This window comes from Armigeres subalbatus, chromosome 2 (genome assembly GCF_024139115.2).
Source record: "Armigeres subalbatus isolate Guangzhou_Male chromosome 2, GZ_Asu_2, whole genome shotgun sequence".
Classification (NCBI taxonomy): Eukaryota; Metazoa; Arthropoda; class Insecta; order Diptera; family Culicidae; genus Armigeres; species Armigeres subalbatus.
In genome coordinates this window covers 247,672,402-247,694,770 of record NC_085140.1, presented here as the reverse complement: position 1 = coordinate 247,694,770, position 22,369 = coordinate 247,672,402, and the positions used below count along the sequence as shown (strand labels likewise).

At 39.3% G+C, this 22,369-nt stretch overlaps 1 protein-coding gene across 7 annotated transcripts in view; it reads left to right on the top strand.

The window, feature by feature from the left end:
• LOC134212042 (phospholipid-transporting ATPase VD) overlaps positions 1–22,369 on the top strand; it is a 270,366-nt gene that overhangs the window by 156,432 nt on the left and 91,565 nt on the right. For 6 of the 7 annotated variants that reach the window (XR_009979182.1, XM_062689545.1, XM_062689544.1 and 3 more), the window contains one exon: positions 14,326–15,483. Coding sequence is in view for 6 of the 7 variants with exons in the window: in XM_062689545.1 (XP_062545529.1) it covers positions 14,516–15,483 (968 nt within the window). In the remaining variant the exon portion in view is untranslated. Of the gene's footprint in view, positions 1–14,311; positions 15,484–22,369 lie in introns of those variants that run through there. The other variant, XM_062689542.1, reaches the window with a different exon arrangement.

Here is a 22,369-nt window from a genome sequence, read left to right as displayed (position 1 = left end):
TCCATAATTTAAAATTTGCGTCTAAACATTTTATAATAGCAACAAAGGGTAGGCGTAACAACAGGAAAGGAATAATTTTAAATTGAAATAATTATCGTTATCAACGATATTAAATACATCCAGAGTCGCGCCGTCATCGTTGTTACGTTTGTTTTCTCTTTGTTGGATTTCAGCGAAAAAAAAATCAATTCTTCCACAGGAGTCACGGTTTGATTTCGCACAAGCTTGGCGACCCACTTACCGACGCTGAAGACGTGATGGAATAAAAAAACTGAATCCACTTCCTCATGTACGTCGTCGGGCACGTATTAAATCCGTCAAAAGGGCGTAACTGTGACGGAACCGAGATTAAGTTAGCAGAGAAGTTCTTCTCACTTACAATACGGGACCAAAGTCGAACACGTAGCAATCCAACGGGGAAATAACTGTTCCGGAGAGATGACATGCCCATCCGGGGTGACATAAGAACCGGGTGACGTCTCCAGAGATTCTCCTGCGTGGAAAGCGCAATGATACAGCTGGATATTATCTCCCGACAAGAGTGTGACAAGTAATTTGGTTATTACGTGAGTGAATGCGACAACTTGACACGCAAATGGGATTAAAAAGAACTGCACACTTGGTGGCACATCACGCTACACAATCAGTCACCATGGTCCCGGTGCAGTATCATTCCTTGTTGCCGTTTGTGTCTCTCCACGTGGCAATCCAAGAAAAGGAAACGCTCTGGGTCCATAGTCGATCGTCGTCGTTATCGCAAAAATTGCTCGCTAATGATTGGTTGTCAAGCTTACTCGCTCGCGCTGCTGTCGGTCGGTTGGAATTTACAGCCACAGTTGTTCGGTGATAATTGAGTCAACTCATTGTGGGCGTTGTTTCAATTAATGCCTTCAGGCGAGGGCGAACAGTGTTGGGAGCCAGTAGAAGTGCTTGAAAGTTGATTAATTTATATTTGAGCTGACCTTGGCGGTCATTGCGGAAAACATACTTTGTCTATTATCACAAAACCTTACTTGCGGAGGCCTGTTTTGCTGCATAGGCACATGCTTATTCGACTAATTGTGCTGAGGTTCCTGAGGCTGATAGAACTTTTAAGCGTTCTTAATCGTTTTTACCTAATGGGCAATTTTATAAGGTTGATTGTTTCTTTTTCTATTTCACTAGAATCGTAAGTTAGACAATGTCGCCTCATGGCTTAGTATTAATTAGGGTCGCTGCTAAGTACATTTGATGTATGTATTTGTGTATCATGTGTCTGACACAACAACTTTATGCCTCAAAAGAATGGAACATGTATATCTCTGTTTTGCCGCCTATTTTTTTTCTTGCTGGCTGTCTTTTTTCCTGGCAGTCTGTCTTTTTTGGCAGAGACAGTCCCTCTTTTTGTGGTCTGGCTGTTTCTCTATTTTTGCCATATACTGTCCGCCCCCTTTTTTGTCTGATTATCACTTTTTTGTTAATTTTCTTTTTTTTCGCAGGATTGTTTGTTTGTTAGTCTTACTGTCTCTCTTTTTGTCTGCCGTTCTCTCTATATTTAGAATGTTAATCTATTTCTCCGTTGTCCATTTGCCTTTTTCTCTTTTGTCAACCTGTCTGTCTGTTCCCCTCTGACTCCTTCAATTACCAGTGGGCCCACTAAGGCTCATAGCCTGCTCAGATAACGGACTTCATCACTTGATAAAGGACGCTAGGTCAGTAGACCGAATTCCATCAGGCCGGATGGTCATAGGAGCCTATTGGCACGTAAGAAGTGAAAAGTGAGAACAACATTGAGAAGTGGGATGTGATAAGTAGGAAGTGAGAAGTGAGAAACGAGAAGTGAAAAGTGAGGAGTAAGAAATGATATATAAGGAGTGAGACGTGAGAATTGGAAGTGAGATGTGAGAAGTGAGTAATGAGGAGTGGGAAGCAAGAAATGAGAAGTAAGACATGATAAGTGAGGTGAGATTCTGAGAGATGAGAAGTGTATAACACTTTACGGAGCAATGTTTCCATGTTTCTTTGTGATATATACAATCAAGGTCATTTTTTTCAGTTAGTAAGAGAGGGATAGGAGCCAGCGTACTCGTGGTGACTCGAGGTTAGTTTACAATATTTAAGGATGGACGGGGCTTAGGATTCGGGATCAAGGAATTTCGGTTGCTCATCCGGGCATTTGGCGTAAGGGACGATGTGGCGTGTCGTCGTGCTCGAGGATTGGTTCGACTGGGAGCGTCTTCCGGATGGCCTGAGTAACGGAGATCTACGGAACATAGAGACAGAGACAGTACGAAAAAAAACTTAGACAGAAGAAAAAAAAACAGAAATTAGATTTTGAAGTCAGAATCACAAATGAAACTTTGAATGGCCTGCATATAGACTTAAATGCAACTTATTGTTAGAAAATCGGATAATAATTATCATGTGAAAAAATGGCTAATGTTTTTTTATGGCAACTGTGCACACACACTGACAGATACATATTTTCTCAGTTCGTCGAGCTGAGTAGATTAATGTATAACACTATGAGCCCCTGAACCTTTATTGGAGTGAAATGATAGCTTTTCGGTACAACTTTGTTGTACGAGTAAGGTAGAAGGGAAGAAGAAAAAGTGAAAGAATAAGGAAGAAGAAAGTGGAGATCGAAGAAGAAATAACGAAGGAAAAATAAGAAAGAATAAAGAAGAAAGACGAAAAAAGGAAGTATGTCGAACGAAGAAAAAAAAAGCAGGAGGATAAAGAAGAAAAAGTGAAAGAAGAAAAAAGTAAGAAAGTGTAAAATACAAGGCAGAAGAAAAAAATTAAAAATGAAGAAAAAAGAGAAAGAAGTAAAAAAGTAAAGAAGAAGGAAGAAGGAAAAGCTCAAAATAAAAAAGGAAGAACGGAGAAGTAAAGACAAGAAAAGTCATTTCACTATAAGCTCATGATAATTTTCTTATAGAAAGAAGAAGAAAAAATGAATAAGGGAAAATTGAAAGTGAAATAGGATGATTAAAAAGCAAGGAGGAAAAATAAAAGAAAAAAATGAATTAGATGGAGAAAGGAAGTAGGATAAAAGCAAGAAAGATCAAAGAAGAATGTGAAAGAAAGAAGAAAAAGGAATAACTGACTTCTCACTTCTCATATCCCACCTTTAACTTCTCATTCGGCCTGATGGCCGTTCGGCCTAATGACCTTCGGCATAATAGCCTGATACCTTGATAAAGTGTATCTTGATATGCAACGTCATTTATATGCTCAGTTCAAATCAGATATCTGAACTGTGACACCAACAGACTATTACATTCATTAAGTTCCGAAAGCACTTCCCTTAGGAGCCAGTTAATCCAAAAAGATCAGAAACAGCTAGGCCAAGGTGCTCCATGCTACTGAAACTTTCTTTTCTTCGGTCCCGTGAACGCGGACCGGTAGGTCGATTTTAGATTACGTAATTTTATTCGCCTAATTAAAACAAGCTTCTGGGAAGAGACATTATTCACACTACTCGGAGTTGCTCAACAGAAGAAGTAGACATCATAAATATACCTCTTGCGCAACAAAACTGACTCTTATGTGGTCCGGCTTTTTCGTGACATTATAATAAATAACTATGCGTTTCTTGCATGCCGTTTATTTTTATCGTACAATACCGGCACGTTCCAACAGTTTTGAATTTTTCTCAAAATTCAAACTCCATCCACTGAAACTAAAGCAGTGGAAGGTCATTTGGCGCGGTTCTAGTTTGCACTATGAAAGTATAAGTTGATACTCGGGGAGTGCCAACGTTAAAAAAAGACTCTATGTCAAAATGTAGCAGTTAAGATCATTGATTTCAGTTCTTAACGCTTTCAAGTGAATGGTTGGAACCAGGAGAAGTTGTGCCCTTTTACATTAATGCTACTCCGTATATGTCAACGGCAGCAGCTGTTTAGTTGAATTTTCGAAGTAATACATAGCGGCGCGTGCATCGATTCAACGCCTGATTGGCCTTTATAGCAATTTAACGTTTGTTGATTTGAAACGAAATCAGCTAGTCGAGAATAATGATGTTAGTTTGCGTCGTCAGCACAAGTAAACCCAAAGCCCTGGGTTGCAAAAGCCATTCAAACCAGGGAGTGCCAAACAATCGCTGTTTCAATGTTTTCCTTTCGAATCGACAACTTTTCTTCAAGTTGGTCACGTTTGTTGTCCAACCAGCAGAGAACCGAGCCGACCGTCCGACGGACGACGCACACACGAATGTGACTGAACAAAGTTTACTGACCGCTTTTTGTGCTGTCTTGGGCACTGTGTGTTTTTGTTTCCTCGGCTTTTGTTGACCAAACACCGTCCGTCCCAGCATAGATACATGCTTCTGTTCGTATGCTGAAAGGTACGAAAGTAAGCTCATGCATATGTGGTTTATCTCATGGTCAGCAAGTTTAAGGTCGAAGCGAATCGCGGCCGATTCCAGTGTAAAATGAGGGAGAAACCACATCGGTTTATTTACGCTGACCTCAACACATTGCTATTGACGACACCGGCATGATACAGTTTTGCGTAAGCTTCAAGAGACCCAATATGTTGGTACTTGGTAGCGCTGCAAATTTCCTCATACGAGAACGCATGTACATAATCCAAGGAAGGTGAGAAAACAAAATGATCGGAGCTGGAGGGTGAAGTCAGGTGAATGTTGATAAGTTGCGTAAACATGAGAGCACTGGTTCGCGTAGTTAGATCTTGTTGAGTCCGGCTTCATGAAAGTAAATTTTGGTAGTCAAGTTCTTTTAATAATCCCAAAAATAGAATATGATGATTAGAGAAATATAGACAGATTTTTAGCAGAATGTCTTTACTTGTCAATTGTCATAAGACAAGTTAAAACATTCCATTTAATTCCACCACTGTACTGTAAATTTTCAGATACGTATTTGAATCTCGACAGTTGTAGGGCCATCTTCAGCATCTCAGTGACTCGCCTAAGTCATATTAAAACAGCAAAGATTGATCGGATAAAATCGCATATTCAACAATGCAACAATGCAAGAAATATCCAGTTACCTTACCAATGCCACCAAAATGACTCAGCAAACACCATCTGGTTAAAAGTGCGTATAGCAGAAAGTGTATCACTTAGGTCTTGGTTGGCGTGTTTGCTGATTATAATTCACAAATTAATTCCAGTATTTTTTTTACTCTTTTCTCTTTCTCCGAACGTCGTATGCTTTTCCGCTGCGTTTCAATTCGGTTTTATATTGCTTCGCATTGTTCCACTTTCATTGAGCCAAAATAGCGAAACGGTGCGCGCGGTTGGTCCAACCAGGGTGGACGAACGCATCGGTTCGGCTTGGTGAAAACCGCAAAAAAACTGCATGAATAATTCTGAAAACAACAGGCAGGTACTCTTTACATGGGGAGACAGCAATTTGCATGCGTAGGAGAGTAGAGAATTAACGAAAGCAAAAGCGATGGATTTGAGTGAGTAATAAACCGTCAAAGGGGATTGACACATTTTGGTAGCTTAGACGGTTGATTCGTCACCAAATACATAGTGAAAAGTGTTGAAAATTGGACGATATGTATAAAAAAAATATAAAAGTATATAAATATTTTAAATCACCGCATTTACGTTTCTTGATCAAAATATGTTCATTCTTTAACCTAGCAACTTATTCCCTCAACCCTCTCTGGGTAACAATAAACAATAAACAATATACAAATAAACAATAAACAATATACAAATAAACAATAAACAATATACAAATAAACAATAAACAATATACAAATAAACAATATACAAATAAACAATAAACAATAAACAATAAACAATAAACAATAAACAATAAACAATAAACAATAAACAATAAACAATAAACAATAAACAATAAACAATAAACAATAAACAATAAACAATAAACAATAAACAATAAACAATAAACAATAAACAATAAACAATAAACAATAAACAATAAACAATAAACAATAAACAATAAACAATAAACAATAAACAATAATAAACAATAAACACAAAACAATAAACCATAAAAAATAAACAATAAACAATAACCAACAACTCACACAAAATACACAATAAACACTAAACAATAAACAATAAACAATAAACAATAAACAACAAACAATAAACAATAAACAATAAACAATAAACAATAAACAACAATAAACAATAAACAATAAACAATAAACAATAAACAATAAACAATAAACAATAAACAATAAACAATAAACAATAAACAATAAACAATAAACAATAAACAATAAACAATAAACAATAAACAATAAACAATAAACAATAAACAATAAACAATAAACAATAAACAATAAACAATAAACAAAAAACAATAAACAATAAACAATAAACAATAAACAATAAACAATAAACAATAAACAATAAACAATAAACAATAAACAATAAACAATAAACAATAAACAATAAACAATAAACAATAAACAATAAACAATAAACAATAAACAATAAACAATAAACAATAAACAATAAACAATAAACAATAAACAATAAACAATAAACAATAAACAATAAACAATAAACAATAAACAATAAACAATAAACAATAAATAATAAATAATAAACAATAAACAATAAACAATAAACAATAAACAATGAACAATGAACAATGAACACTAAACAATAAACAGTAAACAGCAGGGTTTGCCGAAATCGCTCTCAATAGATAACGAACAACGATAGAAGAGAGGCAAAAACTGTTCCGAATCATAACAAGCCATGATAACAAATTTATCAAACTTGTATACAAGGGCGAAAAAACAGAATTGGATAGGCGGCCCCCACAGAAAAATGGTGATTCTCGCTTTGTTTTTGCTCCTTTCGTGTTGGTTACTGCACATCTGTGTAGAACAAGTTGAAATGCATCATCAGAGCCAGTGCTCCCCATATTTGGAGCTTTCTAAAAGAAATTAATCATGGGGTATAACATCCCGAATCAGTTCTCTATCATGACAGCTTGCGAAAAAAGTTTCTCGCGGTATGCTACATATCGTATATGTATACAGAGATGATAAGTGAGAGACTTATTCTTTCTCTTTAGGATTCAATGCCTTGTAAACAGTAAACAGTAAACACAATTTATTAAAAAAAAGCTTTCTTTAAATGTCTTCAAGGGTTCAAAACAAGAAATTTCTACTGTAATTACTTCAACAACTCTTTCAGGAATTTCTTCAAAAATTCCCTCTGGGCGCTCTTTGAGAAATCCAACCGTAATTTGATCGGAAATTTTTTCAAGCTTTTATCCAAAAAATCTTCCAGGGATCCAAACCAAAGTTCTTCCTCAAAGATAAATTTCCTGGAACAGTTCCATTAGAATTAGTTCCATTTTCTGGGGTAATCTCAAAAACGAATTGCCGAAGGAATTTTTGAAAATAAAAATCGGGAACGCCGGAAAAATTTCTGCAAGAAATCTTAAAGTGAATTCCGTAGAAATGCTTGGAAAAGTCTCATGCAAAAAATGCAGATGAATACCTGGAATAATTTCCGGGGGCATTTTTCAAAGATAATATTGGGGATCTGAAGATATTTTAGGGGACTCCCGACAGGAATTTCCGGGAGATTTTGAGAAGATATTTTGTTTTGGTATTTACTAGATTTTTTTAAAATATATTTTCCAGAAGAATTCCAGGGTCTGTTACCCCACCAGAAGGTCATATCAAAATTATATCAACATATGTTATTATGTTATTCTAAATTTCAACATAATTTGTTAGAAACTTGGTGCAGGATGTCTAAATATCTAAATTTAAAATACACTACATACTTAAATTTTTGTTACAATTTTATCACAAAAATAACATATTTGGTTAGAAATTTATACAGTAAACATTCCCTTACTCGATATCGAAGGGGTCATCGAGTTAGGGAGGTATCGAGATAGGGAACACATTTATATTTTGCCAAGTAGTTAAAATTTGTTTCCTTATTAAGTGAAGTGAGAAATGAAATGTTCGAAGTGAATAGTGAACAGCGAGAACTGATAAGTGAGAAATGAGATGTTCGAAATAAGTATAGAGTAGTAAGAAGCGAGTACTGAAAAACGGAACTAAGTATTGAATAGTGAGATGTGTGCAGTAACATGTGAGTAGTGGAAAGTGAGAAATGAGAAGTCAGTGGCGAGAAGTGAGTGGTGAAAAGTGAGAAGTGGTAGTTGCGAAGGGAGAAGTAGGATGTGAGTAGTGATATTAACAGAAGCAAAGAGTGAGAAATTCCAAATATTAATTGGAAAGTGAGTAGTGGGACGTTGTGTAGTGTGAAGTGAGATGGAGAGATTTGATAAGACAGAAAGAAGGAATAAGAGAAAAAGATAGAAAGAGGAAGAATCTCGTATTTTACTTCTCGTTTTCCGGTTCTTATTTCTCACTCCTTCTTACTCCCTTCTCACAACTCACTTCTCACTTCTCATTTCTCAGTTCTCACTTCTCTCTTTGCACATTTCTTCTTACCTCCCTCTTCCCACTACTCTCTTCTCACTCCACAATACTTACTAATCATTTCTCACTTCGCTTTTCTCATTTTTCACTTTTTACTTCTCCTTTCTCACGTATAACTTCTTATATTTCACTTCTGACTTCTCATTTCTTACTTATCACTCACAACAATGAGCATCATCCAACCCGAGCTTGTGCATCGTAAAACAAGAGGGAGTTTGACGTTCATCTTTTTCTTGTGGTGCGTCACTCACTCTCACTCACACGCAAAACAGCCTCTACGATTTTCATCACATGCAAAGCGTCGCTCCGGAGGCTTAATGAGTGCTCTTCCACCCGACGCCACACTCGCTTGTGTTTTTGCTTCGCTCTTCCTCACTCTGCTTGTTTGGGCCTCTACTTCATTTACGCTTCCCCTCATTCGTGAGGATGCGAACGCAGCATTTTGCTGATGATGATTTTATTTAACACTAGCGAGTTTGAGGAGTTTTGTCAAACCTGCTTTTTACTTCAAATTTCTAACTTTTCACTTCTCACTACTAATTCGAATTCTCACTTCTCACCTCTAATTTCTCTTTTCCCACTACTCACTTCTCACTTCTTAATTCGCTTTTTCCATTTCTCACTTGGTACTTCTCATTTTTCACATCACAGCTCAAATTTCCCGCTTCTCACTTTTAATTTTCACTTCTCTTCTCTTTTATTTATTTCTCACTTCTCATTTTTCACTTCTCACTTATTTATATCTCACTCCTAATTTTTCATTTCTTATTTATCACTTTTCACTTTTTATTTTTCACTTATTTTTTTTCACTTCTCACTACTCACTTCGCACTTCAAATTTTTCACTTCTTATTTCTCACTACTCACTTCTCACTTCGCACTTCTCACTTTTCACTCCACATTTCGAATTTCTAACTTTTCTCTATTCATTTCTAACTTCTCATTTTTCTCATTTTATACTTCTCACTTATTACTTCATGATATCTACCTTCTGACTTCTCATTTCATATTTATAACTTTTCACTTCTCACTTTTCATTTTTCACTTATTGCTTTTCCCTTCTAACTACTTACTTCGCACTTCAAATTTATCATTTTTTTTCTCATTTCTCAGTACTCACTTCTTACTTCACACTTCTCATTTCTCATTTAACTTCTCACTTCGAATTTCTCACTTCAAACTTTTCACTTCTCACTTCTTATTTCTCATTTCTCACTTCTAACTTATTATTTCTCACTTCTCGCTTATCACTTCTCATTTATAACTGTATCGTGCATGTAACTGTTTCTGACAACATCGAGTTATCTAGGTGAACTGAAAATGCATTGGAAAATTACTTCGACTTAGAGAATATCGAGTACGGGAGATATCGACTTACGAAGGGAACGCAGTATGCTAGATTCAAGGGACTTTGAATTTCATCGAGTAGGGGAAACTATCCAGTTACAGAACATCGAGTTAGGGAGAGTTCACTGTAGCAACTGGGCAACTGCTCCTGGAATTCATCCCATCAAAAACAAAGCAATGTATAGCACTTTATTTTTGTGATTTTTTTCAGCACTGAGCACGCATGTTGACAAAAAGAAGCGTGCTGTATTCCTTTGTTTCACGATGAGATGTTATATCGTGAATATATGTTCAGTGAGATGGAGATCCTTTGATTACATGCGCTTGTTTTCAAGGCAAGGAATTTTCAAGTGCTCAACCAAATTCCAAATAAATCAGCTAAAAACTAATTTAAAGTTTATTTAATCATAGTAGAATTTTATGTCGAATTGTTCATTGGCATGTTAACTTCATTTCCTGCAAATCTGGGCTCAATCGGGCTTTTCCATCCAATTTTTTGTACGAAATAGTAACAGAGGTGTATCTTCCCATACATTTCTCTGAAACTGAAACCCTCATATTAACTTCAAATCAATTGCGCCAGCTTATGCAATAACCGATCAGGCTGAAATTTTCAGAGAATGATTTTCTTACCTAAAGGCAAAATCCTGGAGGGTGCCCCGTAGAATCCGACGACTTTTTTTCTCCCCATACTAGCCTGGGCCACTCTATTGAACATGGTTTTCCGGCGAAACTGATACGGCTGATTCGTATAACGTTGGACGGATCGAAATCAAGTGTAAGGGTTGCGGATGAAATATCGACGTCATTTGTTACCTTAGATGGATTAAAGCAGGGTGATGCACTCTCGAACCTACTGTTCAATATAGCGCTCGAGGGAGCGAATAGGAGAGCTGGTGTGCAAAGAAGCGGTACCATTATCACAAAATCGCATATGCTCCTGGGATTTGCGGACGATATCGATATTATCGGAATCGATCGCCGTGCCGTGGAAGAGGCTTTTGTGCCTTTTAAGAGGGAGTCAGCGAGGCTTGGACTCACGATCAATACCAGCAAAACGAAGTACATGGTCGCTGGCAATCAACGTGGGTTCATTAGTGGTGGTGGAAGCGAAATAGTGCTGGATGGTAAAAAATTTGAAGTGGTAGAAGAATGTGTGTATCTTGGAACATTAGTGACGTGCGATAATGATGTTACCCGCGAGGTGAAAAGGCGTATTGCAGCTGCAAATAGGGCTTATTACGGACTTCGTAACCAGCTTAATTTCCGTAGTCTGCAAACGAAAACAAAACTCGCGCTGTATACTATTCTGATTCTTCCGGTGGCTTTATACGGCCATGAGACATGGACGTTAAAGGAGGCTGATCGGAGAGCTCTCGGAATGTTTGAGCGTAAGGTGCTGCAGACAATACTCGGCGGTAAACAGGAGAACGGTATCTGGCGGCGTCGCATGAATCACGAATTGTACCAGGGGTATAAAGGGCTGGATATTATTAAGCTTATACAACACGGCAGACTACGGTGGGCTGGTCACGTTGTTCGTATGCCGGAAGAACGTCAAGCGAAGATAATATTTAGTAGAGAACCCGGAAGAGGTCGCAGGCTTCGTGGAAGGCCGCGTACACGATGGTATTTTGCAGTTGAAGAGGACCTGAGGGCGCTCAATGTTCAGGGCGACTGGAAGCGATTGGCCCAGGATCGAGTCCAGTGGAGAAGGATACTCCATTCGGCGTAGGTTCATCGAAGAGCTGTAGCCCATCAAGTAAGCTGCTTTAAGATTCGCACAGACATCACAGGGACAGTCCTGAGCATCCGCAACGACAGCCGAGCAATCTCCTGGGCCCATTCTTTACTCATTTTTTATGTCGTAAATTTCCTGTCAGCAATTATAGGTTTTATATTGCATTGAAAACAAATCAGGATGCTGATTCCTCATTATATAAGGCATTGTTCAGAAATCCAAAGGGTAACATAAATTAAAAGGGAACATCCGCAGGTAAAAATTGCATAGAAATCGCCGAAATATCTCTTTTTACAAGGATTCTATGAGAACTTATAAGTTTCCATAGTTTAGAGACAATTTATGTAGAACTTTGCTCCAAAAAATTACAAAGGCGTTTTTTTTTTAAGAAGTTCGCGGATGCTCCAAGAAATTCCAGGAAATCCACAGGAATTCCGCCTAAGTGAATAAATTAATTGGATCGGATGTGTTTCAGGTAGAACGCGAAATATTCGAAGAATCCGAGTATTTGATTGTGCTTTGTGCTGTCAGTGAGTAGAATGCGTGATTGAACGTATTCGTATTAGGACGCGGAATAGTCGCGAAATCAGGGTTTGTGCCGTGTGTAGTCGGTGGGTAAATAATTCAGTGCGTTATTGAACAAGTTTTATATAGAACGCGGAACATTGGCAAGTTCAGGGTTAATTTAATCTGCATCCAATGGTTCATGCTTTTCCCGGAAACTCGAACTAATTGGCCGACCAATGCTGACTGCAGATCGATAATCTGTCAGGAATACGCAGAGATATCCGGTATCAGGTATCAGAACGTCGGCTCAGGAGGGAAGGGAAAGCCCTACATCAAACAGATTTTAATTACAATTTGTCTAGAATTAAGCATTTTAAAATGATAAGAAAATTATTTTGAGCTTTTTAGTGGAATGTCTTCACTTGTCATAAGACGAGTTTATACAGTCCCATTGAATTCCACCACTTAATTGTATCTTGACAGATACGTATTTCGACCTCAAAAGTAAGGCCGTCTTCAGTTGCTTGTACTTGACTCGACTTGGTCGACTAAGTCGAGTCAAGTACAAGACACTGAAGACGGCCTTACTTTTGAGGTCGAAATACGTATCTGTCAAGATACAATTAAGTGGTGGAATTCAATGGGACTGTATAAACTCGTCTTATGACATTTTAAAATGATCTTCCTATGCTGTGCTGTAGGATCTGTCAAAGTTAACACCGTCGTTTGTCTTCTTCTTATTTTTACTTGGATTAGTCTATACACTCGATGGAAATATTAAGTCAGCGTGATTTTCTGCAGCTACATCCCCGTTGCGCAGTGTATGTTCTTCATGATCCTATTCGATTCATGTCTGGAACGTTCACAGTAATATTTCATCTTTTCGACTTCAACTGCTCTTTAGCTGCATTCCAACGCAAACTTCAACAAAGGGGACCGTCACAATTCTTGAACAGGTGAGTTCCAGTTCATTGTTTATTATGAAGCAGAATGGTTCTACTTGATGCCTTTTTTCTCGATCAATATCATCGCTGAGCATATTTCCACGGATCCCGAAGAACCCCGACAACGTTTGATAAGGCAGGTTGACCTCAAATATTTATAATTTAATTTTAGTATCACTTTGACCCATTTTGTTTGTTCGTTCGTAAAATGTACTGTGCAAAATGTTAGTCTACTCAAACTGGCCTATCCTCGTCACACCTCATTAAGTATCAGACAGCTGAAGTAGAGTAAAATAAAATAAAGGAACCCCTGTATTAAATGAATTTTAACAATTAAAAAATTTTGGTTGAAATAAATTTTAAATAAATTTTGGTTGAGCTAAAAATGTAATAACGACAAAAAAATTAAGTAAAACGAAGTTCGCCGAGTCAGCTAATAGAGTTCAGAGCCCCGCACATAGGATACGCTTGCCTTGTGTTTGAAAGACTTCCAATGGCAAAACTATCAAATGCAACGAAAACGCTTCCTATGTGCACAGTTCTTTATGAAGTGTAATTCCAAAATTTGCCATCCAGCGTGATACGAATGCGTTTTATTCGTTTACTATGTTAAATATTTTGTGGCTGGTGGATTGATGAATATGTGTACTCATCAGATTTTGTTTTCTGCCCCAAATAGGATAATAATTTTGACTGATTTTTTTAATCTTTTGAAAAATTAATCTATTTCTAGCCGCAGAAATTTCAACCTATAAAACAATATATTGACGAATACAACTAACTTAGTAGTTTTTTTCTACTGTGAATAATTTTCTAATGAAGAATTACATATCCATTTTTTTTTCATTCATAACATTCATTAGAAATAAAAATACAAAACCTATGAACAGCATCATCGATATAGATGATTGATTGGATACACACAGTCCAACATTATTTAAAACAACCAACAAACCTTATTTTGCATCATATATGTATGTAAGAAAATCTCTAATCAAAATTCAATCCGAAAAAAAATCGAAAGTAATATTTTGATTTCCAATTCATAACTCATTTTTTTCTCTCTTTTTTCCCGCTTGCAGATAGTCGATTTCGTCATTTTCCACCGGCCGCTACTCAGCATCGATCAAGACGCGCATTGTTACCGCGCTCAGCCAAGCACAATCCGCACATTAGTGGTTGAACAGCTGTATCTTTTTTTGACGTCAAACTTGAAACTACTCAAAACATGGAAACGAAAACAGATCAAGTGTTTGTGCGAGCATGTGCGCGTGTGGGGTTGTAACAAGTTGTTGTTCATTGCTGGCTCGATGAACGAGATTTTTCTAGCTTTTTGAATTGAAATTTTAATGCGTAGGTTTTCTCAATTAGGTAATCAGCGATCGGTTCAAGATGTTCACCAACGGCAGGTGAAAATCGCAATTAGTTGGGAACATTAACTGTGACGTAATGTGAATAAAGTAGTGAAGTATTTTTCCAGTAGCTAAATTTGTAAATCCCGGAAGTGCAATTAGAACCAGGTGAAACTGTGCACCGAGAGTCCTGATGGTGTTTATCGACGATGACACAATCGGAGGATTCGAGAAAGGATGGTCCTTCGGCAGCTGGGTTTCAGCCTGCGACGCCTTTGAATCAGCAGCAACCGCAGCAACACCTGCAGCTTCCTGGGCATCAGCCTGGCTCGGCGCTCACCTCGGATACCAGTCGTACTTACGTGTTTCCCGGTCCGAATGTGTCGGCTGCCGGTAGTGCCTTACCAGTAGGTAGCGGAGCAAACGCGGGTCGATCGCTGTTCGAGCATCCCCGCAGTGGAGGACACTCCCGGTCGATAAGTCATGGGGAAGGTTCGTTTCGCATGGTCGGCGGTGCCGCGGGGAGACCTTCGGCTCTCAAATCCGCTGTCAAAGGAGGTCATCAACGGGCGCTTTCCCATGGGCAAATCACCGATGCGCCGGTACCTCGCTCCGGCCATAGTCGAGTTGGATCCAAGACAGATTTCATACTACCACCGGGCCACAAGGAACAGCCGGAAGCTCGGGAAACGGGAACGGCTTCCACAACGGCCAAAGGACATTCCAGGCAAGCCTCCCGATCAGAGTCCATCTACACACTTCGAAGGGCCGATCGACCACCCTGGTGGAAGCGAATGATGTTCTGTCGGAGCAGTAAATTTGAAGATCGAGGCTACCGGATAGTGGTTCCCAATCATACAGTGCCTCCTAAAACACCAAAAACTGACCACCCCAACGGTCGCCTCGTGGGGAATAAAATTCGGACTACCAAGTACACGCTGCTCTCGTTTGTGCCGAAGAATTTGCTGGAGCAGTTCCACCGGGTTGCGAACTTGTACTTCATATTCATAGTGCTGCTGAACTGGTTTCCCCAGATAAATGCTTTCGGGAAGGAGATTGCCATGATCCCGGTACTGTTCGTGCTGGGCGTGACGGCAATTAAGGACCTGTTCGAAGACCGACAGCGGCGGTCGTCAGACAAGCGGATTAACAACTCGACGTGCCGCGTTTACAATGGGTAAGTTCCGCCTTCACCTTTTATATTACATTAAACCGGTCATTATTCATTTATCTTTATTTGCTATCGTTGGGTACTCTTATCAATGATATACAATCAACAGCGCAAAGAAAGAAAACGACATTGCGTTTTAATAACGGGACCTGTTGATAACTTCCACTTAATTGTATGCGCACGGTAGCTTTCATAGTCTCATTCATTTTTTGTTGCTGCTTTTGCGCCAATGACAACTATACTAAACGGGGAGTCGCAATTTATGCTGTATGGCCTTGCATTGAACGAAAATGGGGGATACTTGACATGGGCGGGCTCTTTCATTAGTGATGATGAGTTGGTGTTGATTATTATGATGATGAGAGTGCTGATTGACAAAATTTGGGTTGCCACTTATAGAATAAACGATTTGAATCGCTCTCAGCCTACGATTGTTATGTCTAGATAATAATAAGTGATTAGTTTTGAATTTATTACGTGGCAACTGGTATAGCAAGGCAACAGCTTAGGATTATCCAGCGATGTTAATGCTTATTTAGTGCTTTTGAGACAATTGTTCATCATATCTCAAAATTCAGTTTTTCTATTTCTTCTATATAGTAGTTACGCCTGTTTGTTACTCAGGGCTATAAAGGCGGCAAAGTGAATTCTCCATAACGAATTCTTCGTTTTCTTTTGTTCCGCGCTCAGCATGGTCTTGCTTCGTAGTCGCGCATCTAACCGCAAGGCTAAGGAGGGTTAATAACAAATAAAATATTTTAAATAGAAAATTGTCAATAGAAATAGTATGACATTTTATGAAATAATTTTGAATGTAATAATTGTAATGAAATATAAAAAAAGAACCAAGGAACAAAAAATGTGAAAAAATCAATTCCAAAAAAACAAACTTAAATAACGCAATAGTAAAATATATAAAATAGTAATTATATCAAACGAATTTTCCATAAACTTCTACTGATTTGATTGCCTCTGAAAATATGGATAGTTACAAATGACATTTATTTCTTGTGGTCTTGTTGCCTAAACTAACATTCAGCTATGTTCGAGATCGGTCATTGATCTCCTGGTAGCACCACAGGGCAATGAGCTTCACTTGAACACAGCGAGAGGTACATCTCGCTCGAGACTGCGATCGGCGCACCTGTGCATCACAGTCACAGGAATTAGACGCCTTCGTAATCGTTTGAATTCAAATTAGGTTTGCTGCGTGATCATTTTATCAATTGAATCAAGCTACTTCTTAACACAGAAACGATTCTTATTCCCTATCATTGCCCCGATCTCAGCTGTGTTATGAACCCGGAAACAGCCCGGCAGCGCAGATCATTTAAACTGGGCTGTCATGATTCGATTTACCGGCTGCTGGGCGACGATTGCTCTCATCATGCTTCCTCAGAATGGGTCCAAATTCAATGCCATCGTTGCACAGCCGGATTGTTGCTACACTTAAGAAGATTGTAGCGTGTAGTCATGGAGGCGAGCAATAATATAAACCTCTTGAACGTACGCGAGTGATTCATGGGGTTGAGCCAAATGAACTGGTCACATCAAATACCTGCCGCTGCCGCAAAACGGAACTGTTTCTTATGTGCGTTTTTAATGATTTTATGGTGACCAAAAAATTTAGTTCAGCTTTGCGAGAAAATATGTGGGATTGTCTGTTAGGAGAGTGAGTCACCGTTGTTGGTTAATGTCCAATTGCAAATATTTTGTATTTGAGGGGGTAAGAAACAGCGTGGGATAAGAGACATTTTGATAAAATTAAAATTGAGGATAGCACAAAAATGTTCTGGTTTTAAGTTTAGGACCTCCTCATCTATAAGTTTTTTTTTTCAATTTAAGACGTAGAGAGCTTAAACCTTTTTTTTCTTTAAGTTGGGGTTCCTTTGTAGTGATTCAAATCACAGGTCGACCTATGTGCGACATGTGTAGCTTACTGCTGCGCCAGGAAATCACCCATTGCGCATTATTGCACTCGGCGAAGGTATCGCCTTACTCGGATCACTGTTGGACTCTGACTGAGGGAGAACGATGCTTGGCTGCTTGCTCGTCACCAACACCAAGACGGCATAAACAGCATATAATATAGAGTGGTATACAACAGGGCTGTCTCGCCCCACACATCCCCCTTTCTCTCCGGCTTTTTTATTAGTCTCTTGCAATTATAACTTGTCCTTGGTTTTCTCTTTTATTGTAAATGTATTATTGAGCTTATATTTAATTAAACACTCGGTAAAAATACCACTACAAAGATTTATTTGCCGAAGGCACCATTCAAAGGCCAAGGAAATCGAAAACCATTTTCTACGGAATATTGTCTTATATTCAGGCAACGAACAGATATTTCCGGTTTGAATAGATGAAGTTTCCTCCAACGGTTGTTCATTCATATGCTCCAAGATACAATTTGTACGTTGGTCTCCCTGGTCTTCAACCCATAGAGGCCCATCGCACTTTGTAGGTGGTTCTAAGTACGATTTTCTACTACAATTTTGGCGCGTCAATCTCCAGCTGCTGAGCGAAGCACATCAACTCAACACCACGACCTCCTACCAAATATTCCACTCTCTCATCTGTCACTTTCCCATCTAGGGCTAATGCTTATGGCTAATATATATGCCCTTTATTCGGTTTATGTCATTTACCATACCCGTCTCAATCCCTACAGATGCGTCTCCGAATTTCGTCGCTGGCTCATTCATTTCATTTATTCAGTTTACATCTAAACAGACAACACTGAATCAACAATTTGACGCCACAATACACGGTTTGAGGCCTGCACCTGGTCTGCCCACCTCGCCCGCTGTGCTCTACGCTGTCTCATTCCTCCCGGATCGGAAGCGAACACCATCTTTGCAGGGTTGCTGTCCGGCATTCTTGCAACATGTCCTGCCATCGTACCCTTGGGGCTTTAGCTACCTTCTGGATACTGGGTTCGCCGTAGAGCTGGGCGAGCTCGTGGTTCATTCTTCGCCGCCACACAACGTCTTCTTGCACACCGTCAAAGATGGTCCTAAGCACCCGTCTCTCGAATAATCCGAGTGCTTGCAAGTCCTCCTCGAGCATTGTCCATGTTTCATGTCCGTAGAGGACTACCGGTCTTATCAGCGTCTTGTACATGGTGGTGCGGTGGTGAATATTTTTTTTTGACCGCAGTTTCTTCTGGAGCCCGTATTAGGCCCGACTTCCACAGATGATACGCCTTCGTATTTCACGACTAACAGACTACCACGAAGGTATCCCCGTCTATCGTAACACTGCTTCCCAGGTGGGCCCTGTCGCACTCGGTTACGCCCACAAGCATGTACTTTGTCTACGATGCATTCACCACCAGTCCAACTTTTGTTCAACAACACGTTTCAGGTAGGTGTACAGTTCTGCCACCTTTGCTAATGTTCGCCCGACAATGTCCATGTCACCCGCGAAACAAATAAATTGACTGGATCTGTCGTCGCTGGTATTGATTCCGTAGATTTGCAGTCAATCAAAGTACGCGAACACAATAACCGCCCTAGTTTCAGCTCCGAACTTCTTCTGAAACGAACTTTCTCTCGGAGTTTGATCTGTCGAACTGAATGATGCGTTTTTTAGTGCAATTTTATGAGAATCTAACGCACTTCGTCCGAAGTTGGGTTTCTAGCCTATATCTTGCATGCTATGATGGCATAAACACCAGCTATCTCGCATCGACAAAACACGCTAGCAGTGCACCACTATCTTGTGCATCTTCCCATTCGTTCAAAAGCCCTCATTCCTTACACAAGCAAAATTATCCGCTTTTTTTTCGTTATTCAATCACACGCACATTTTCTAAAAAATAGTGATCGACATCACTATGTGTGCCATATTCCGAGTATTGATCAAATTTGACATGATATTTTAGGGAGCATCAGAACTAGCGAAATATCAAATTCTTTTTTATATGAAACTGTATCTGAATGATAAATACATCTCAAGACAAGACTGATCACCATCGATGCAAACTCATGGTGCAGCTACATTGTCTTCTTTTATGTCTTTTCCTGTCATGTACATCGTTTTCCAGGTGGTCATGACTGTAGCAGGTTTCCTCTATCTTATCGTTCCGTGTCAAAGCACCAATTCCGACATTGCTAAACGGTCCTTATACAAATCATACTAATAGAGTTATTCCATACCAAAGCGAAACTCTCTGAATGTTCCCGAAAGGATCGAAAGCGTTCGTGTAGTTTGAAATACTCGTTTTTCGTCTTTCCAACGTCGCCTTAACTAATCTTGTTAGTTTATCCGAAAGTTCACATTCGTGCATTAAATGCCCTAGCAAACGAACATAACAAAACGATACAGATTTATTTTTAGTATTCTATTCTGTAGTGTGCACATAAGATGTAAGGGAAGGTAATCATATGATAATTACTTCTGCTTCATACGCAGCTGGTCGTGGGATCAATCCCAAGTTCAATTCTCCTACTTTTTCTCTCCATATATTTCTCATGTTTTAGCAATCGCTAAGATTAGAAATAGACTGAATACCGGTTCCATCTTCTATTCTCTACATCATCTACAACTTGACTAATTCTAGCCGTAACTGTTAGAAACCGAAAAGAGCGAAAGAAAGCTCGTTTTGGCATCCATTGCAACTTGTTAATCAAGATGAGCCTCTTCCATAGAACCTATCCCCTAGATTCCAATAATATTCTCGTGGCGAGTGCAGAAGTGTTCTTGGTTTACAATGTGACGAGTGACTGCATCTTTTATTAATTCCTTTACATCTACGGTAGCCCGAAAGGACATGGCCAGCGCCGTTTGTTAACCCCCCTAGAGCTTTTGAACTGAGCCCATTGAGGTGCTCAGTGCAAATCCCATGCCCTAGCCATTGGCTCTCTATGCAATTGCGATTGTTCTGGTAAAACACGGAGTAGCAACTACGACATGTAAGGTTATCATGCTCAGGCTCTACTTTGTTAATGTAGTGTTCTTCTCATAAGACAAGAACCTCGACTAATTCTATTCGTTTTTGGAGCGAAACATCGTGATTTCGCATGAATTAAAACTCAAGCATAATCCATTTCTTCAAATTTGCGAGCAAGTTTCCAAAACATTAGGACTCCAATATTGATCTGGGCAGGGATCTGGGTATTATTTAACCACCATGGTTGGAGATACATTCAATATTATTCCTGACATTTGCACGAAAAGAAAGTTGAACATGTTCAACCTTTGGCAATTTTATTGAAATGATCAAATTACTTGCCTTGTCAAAACCTCGGTTAAAACATAGCATGATACTTTAGGATCAACGCCCCATTGTTGTTTCCTCAGAAACTTGCTTTGTGTTTTCTAGTGCTTTTAACACACCATTGTGTTTTTCGTCATCAAACCATTTCAACTATGAACGGACCTTCCTAATCGCCCACGACATACTTTGAACTGTGTTCCAACTCGCAAACCTTCAGCTATTTAATTGATCTGGCTGTCATCATAACTCGCATATCATTCCAACTTTACTTGGCGGTCTTCCCAACACGCCATTACGGTTCTCAAAACACGTAAAAAGTCTCTACTTTTCTTGGCGGTCCACCTAACACGACATTTCAGTTCTTTCACACGCAAATCATTCAAGCTTCACTTAGCGAGCTTACCAATACGCCATTATGGTCCTTAAAACACGCTAATCATCAACCGTCTAAGACGAGTTAAGTAACTCCATTTAATTCCACCAATTATTTCGATATCTTTGCAGATACGTATTTCGACCACAACTGTGTGGTCGTCTTCAGTGTCTCGTACTTGACTCGACGACGCTAATCATTTTTACTTTGCTTGGCGGTCTTCAAAACACGCAAGCCATTTCATCTTTACTTGGCTGTTCACTAAACACGCCATTGCGGTACTAAAACACGCAAATTCTTTCATCTTTACTTCGCAGTTCTCCAAACATGCCACAGCAATTCTTAAAATACGCAAAAGATTTCATCTCTACTTGGTGGTCTTCCCAACATGTCATAGCGGCCCTCAAAACCCGCAAAAAAAAATCATCTGTACTAGGCGGTGCCCCAAACACGCCACTGCGGTCCTCAAAACTCGCAAATCATTCCATCTTTATTTGGCGGTCCTCTAAACACGTTATTGCGGTCCTAAAAACTCGCCAGTCATTTCAACTTTTCTTGGCGGACCCCCAAACACGCCATTGCGGTCCTCAAAACTCGCAAAACATTTCATCTTTACTTGGGGGTCCTCCAAATTCACCATTGCGGTCCTCAAAACACGTGAAACAATTCATCTTTTCTTGGCGGTCCTCCAAACTCGCCATTGCGGTCCTCAAAACTTGTCAATCATTTCATCTTGGCGGTCCTCCAAACACGCCATCCATTGCGGTCCTCAAAACTCGCAAAACAATTAATCTTTTCTTGGCCGTCCTCCAAACTCGCCATTGCGGTCCTCAAAACTCGCCAATCATTTCATATTTTCTTGGCGGTCCTCCAAACACGCCATTGCGGTCCTCAAAACTCGCAAAACAATTCATTTTTTCTTGGCGGTCCTCCTAACTCACCATTGCGGTCCTCAAAACTCGCCAATCATTTCATCTTTTTTTTTGGCCAAACACGCCATTGCGGTACTCAAGACACGCAAACAATTTTGAATCTTCTCCGTTTTACTTACTTACGCAACCGCGTCTCTCCCAATTTGGAGCACCGGTCCCCACGTAAACACAAGCAAAAAGCAAACATCCTTCTTGGTTCAGGAATTTACCTTTTCTTCTGAGATTGCGCAGTGGGTGATTTCCATGACGCAGTATTTTTATCAGGCACATTAGTTTTAACATTATTCCACTTGATACTAACAAAAAATGAGCAGTAAAACCTGCCACTGTCGCCAAATGTGTAGCTTGCTGCTGCGCCAGGAAATC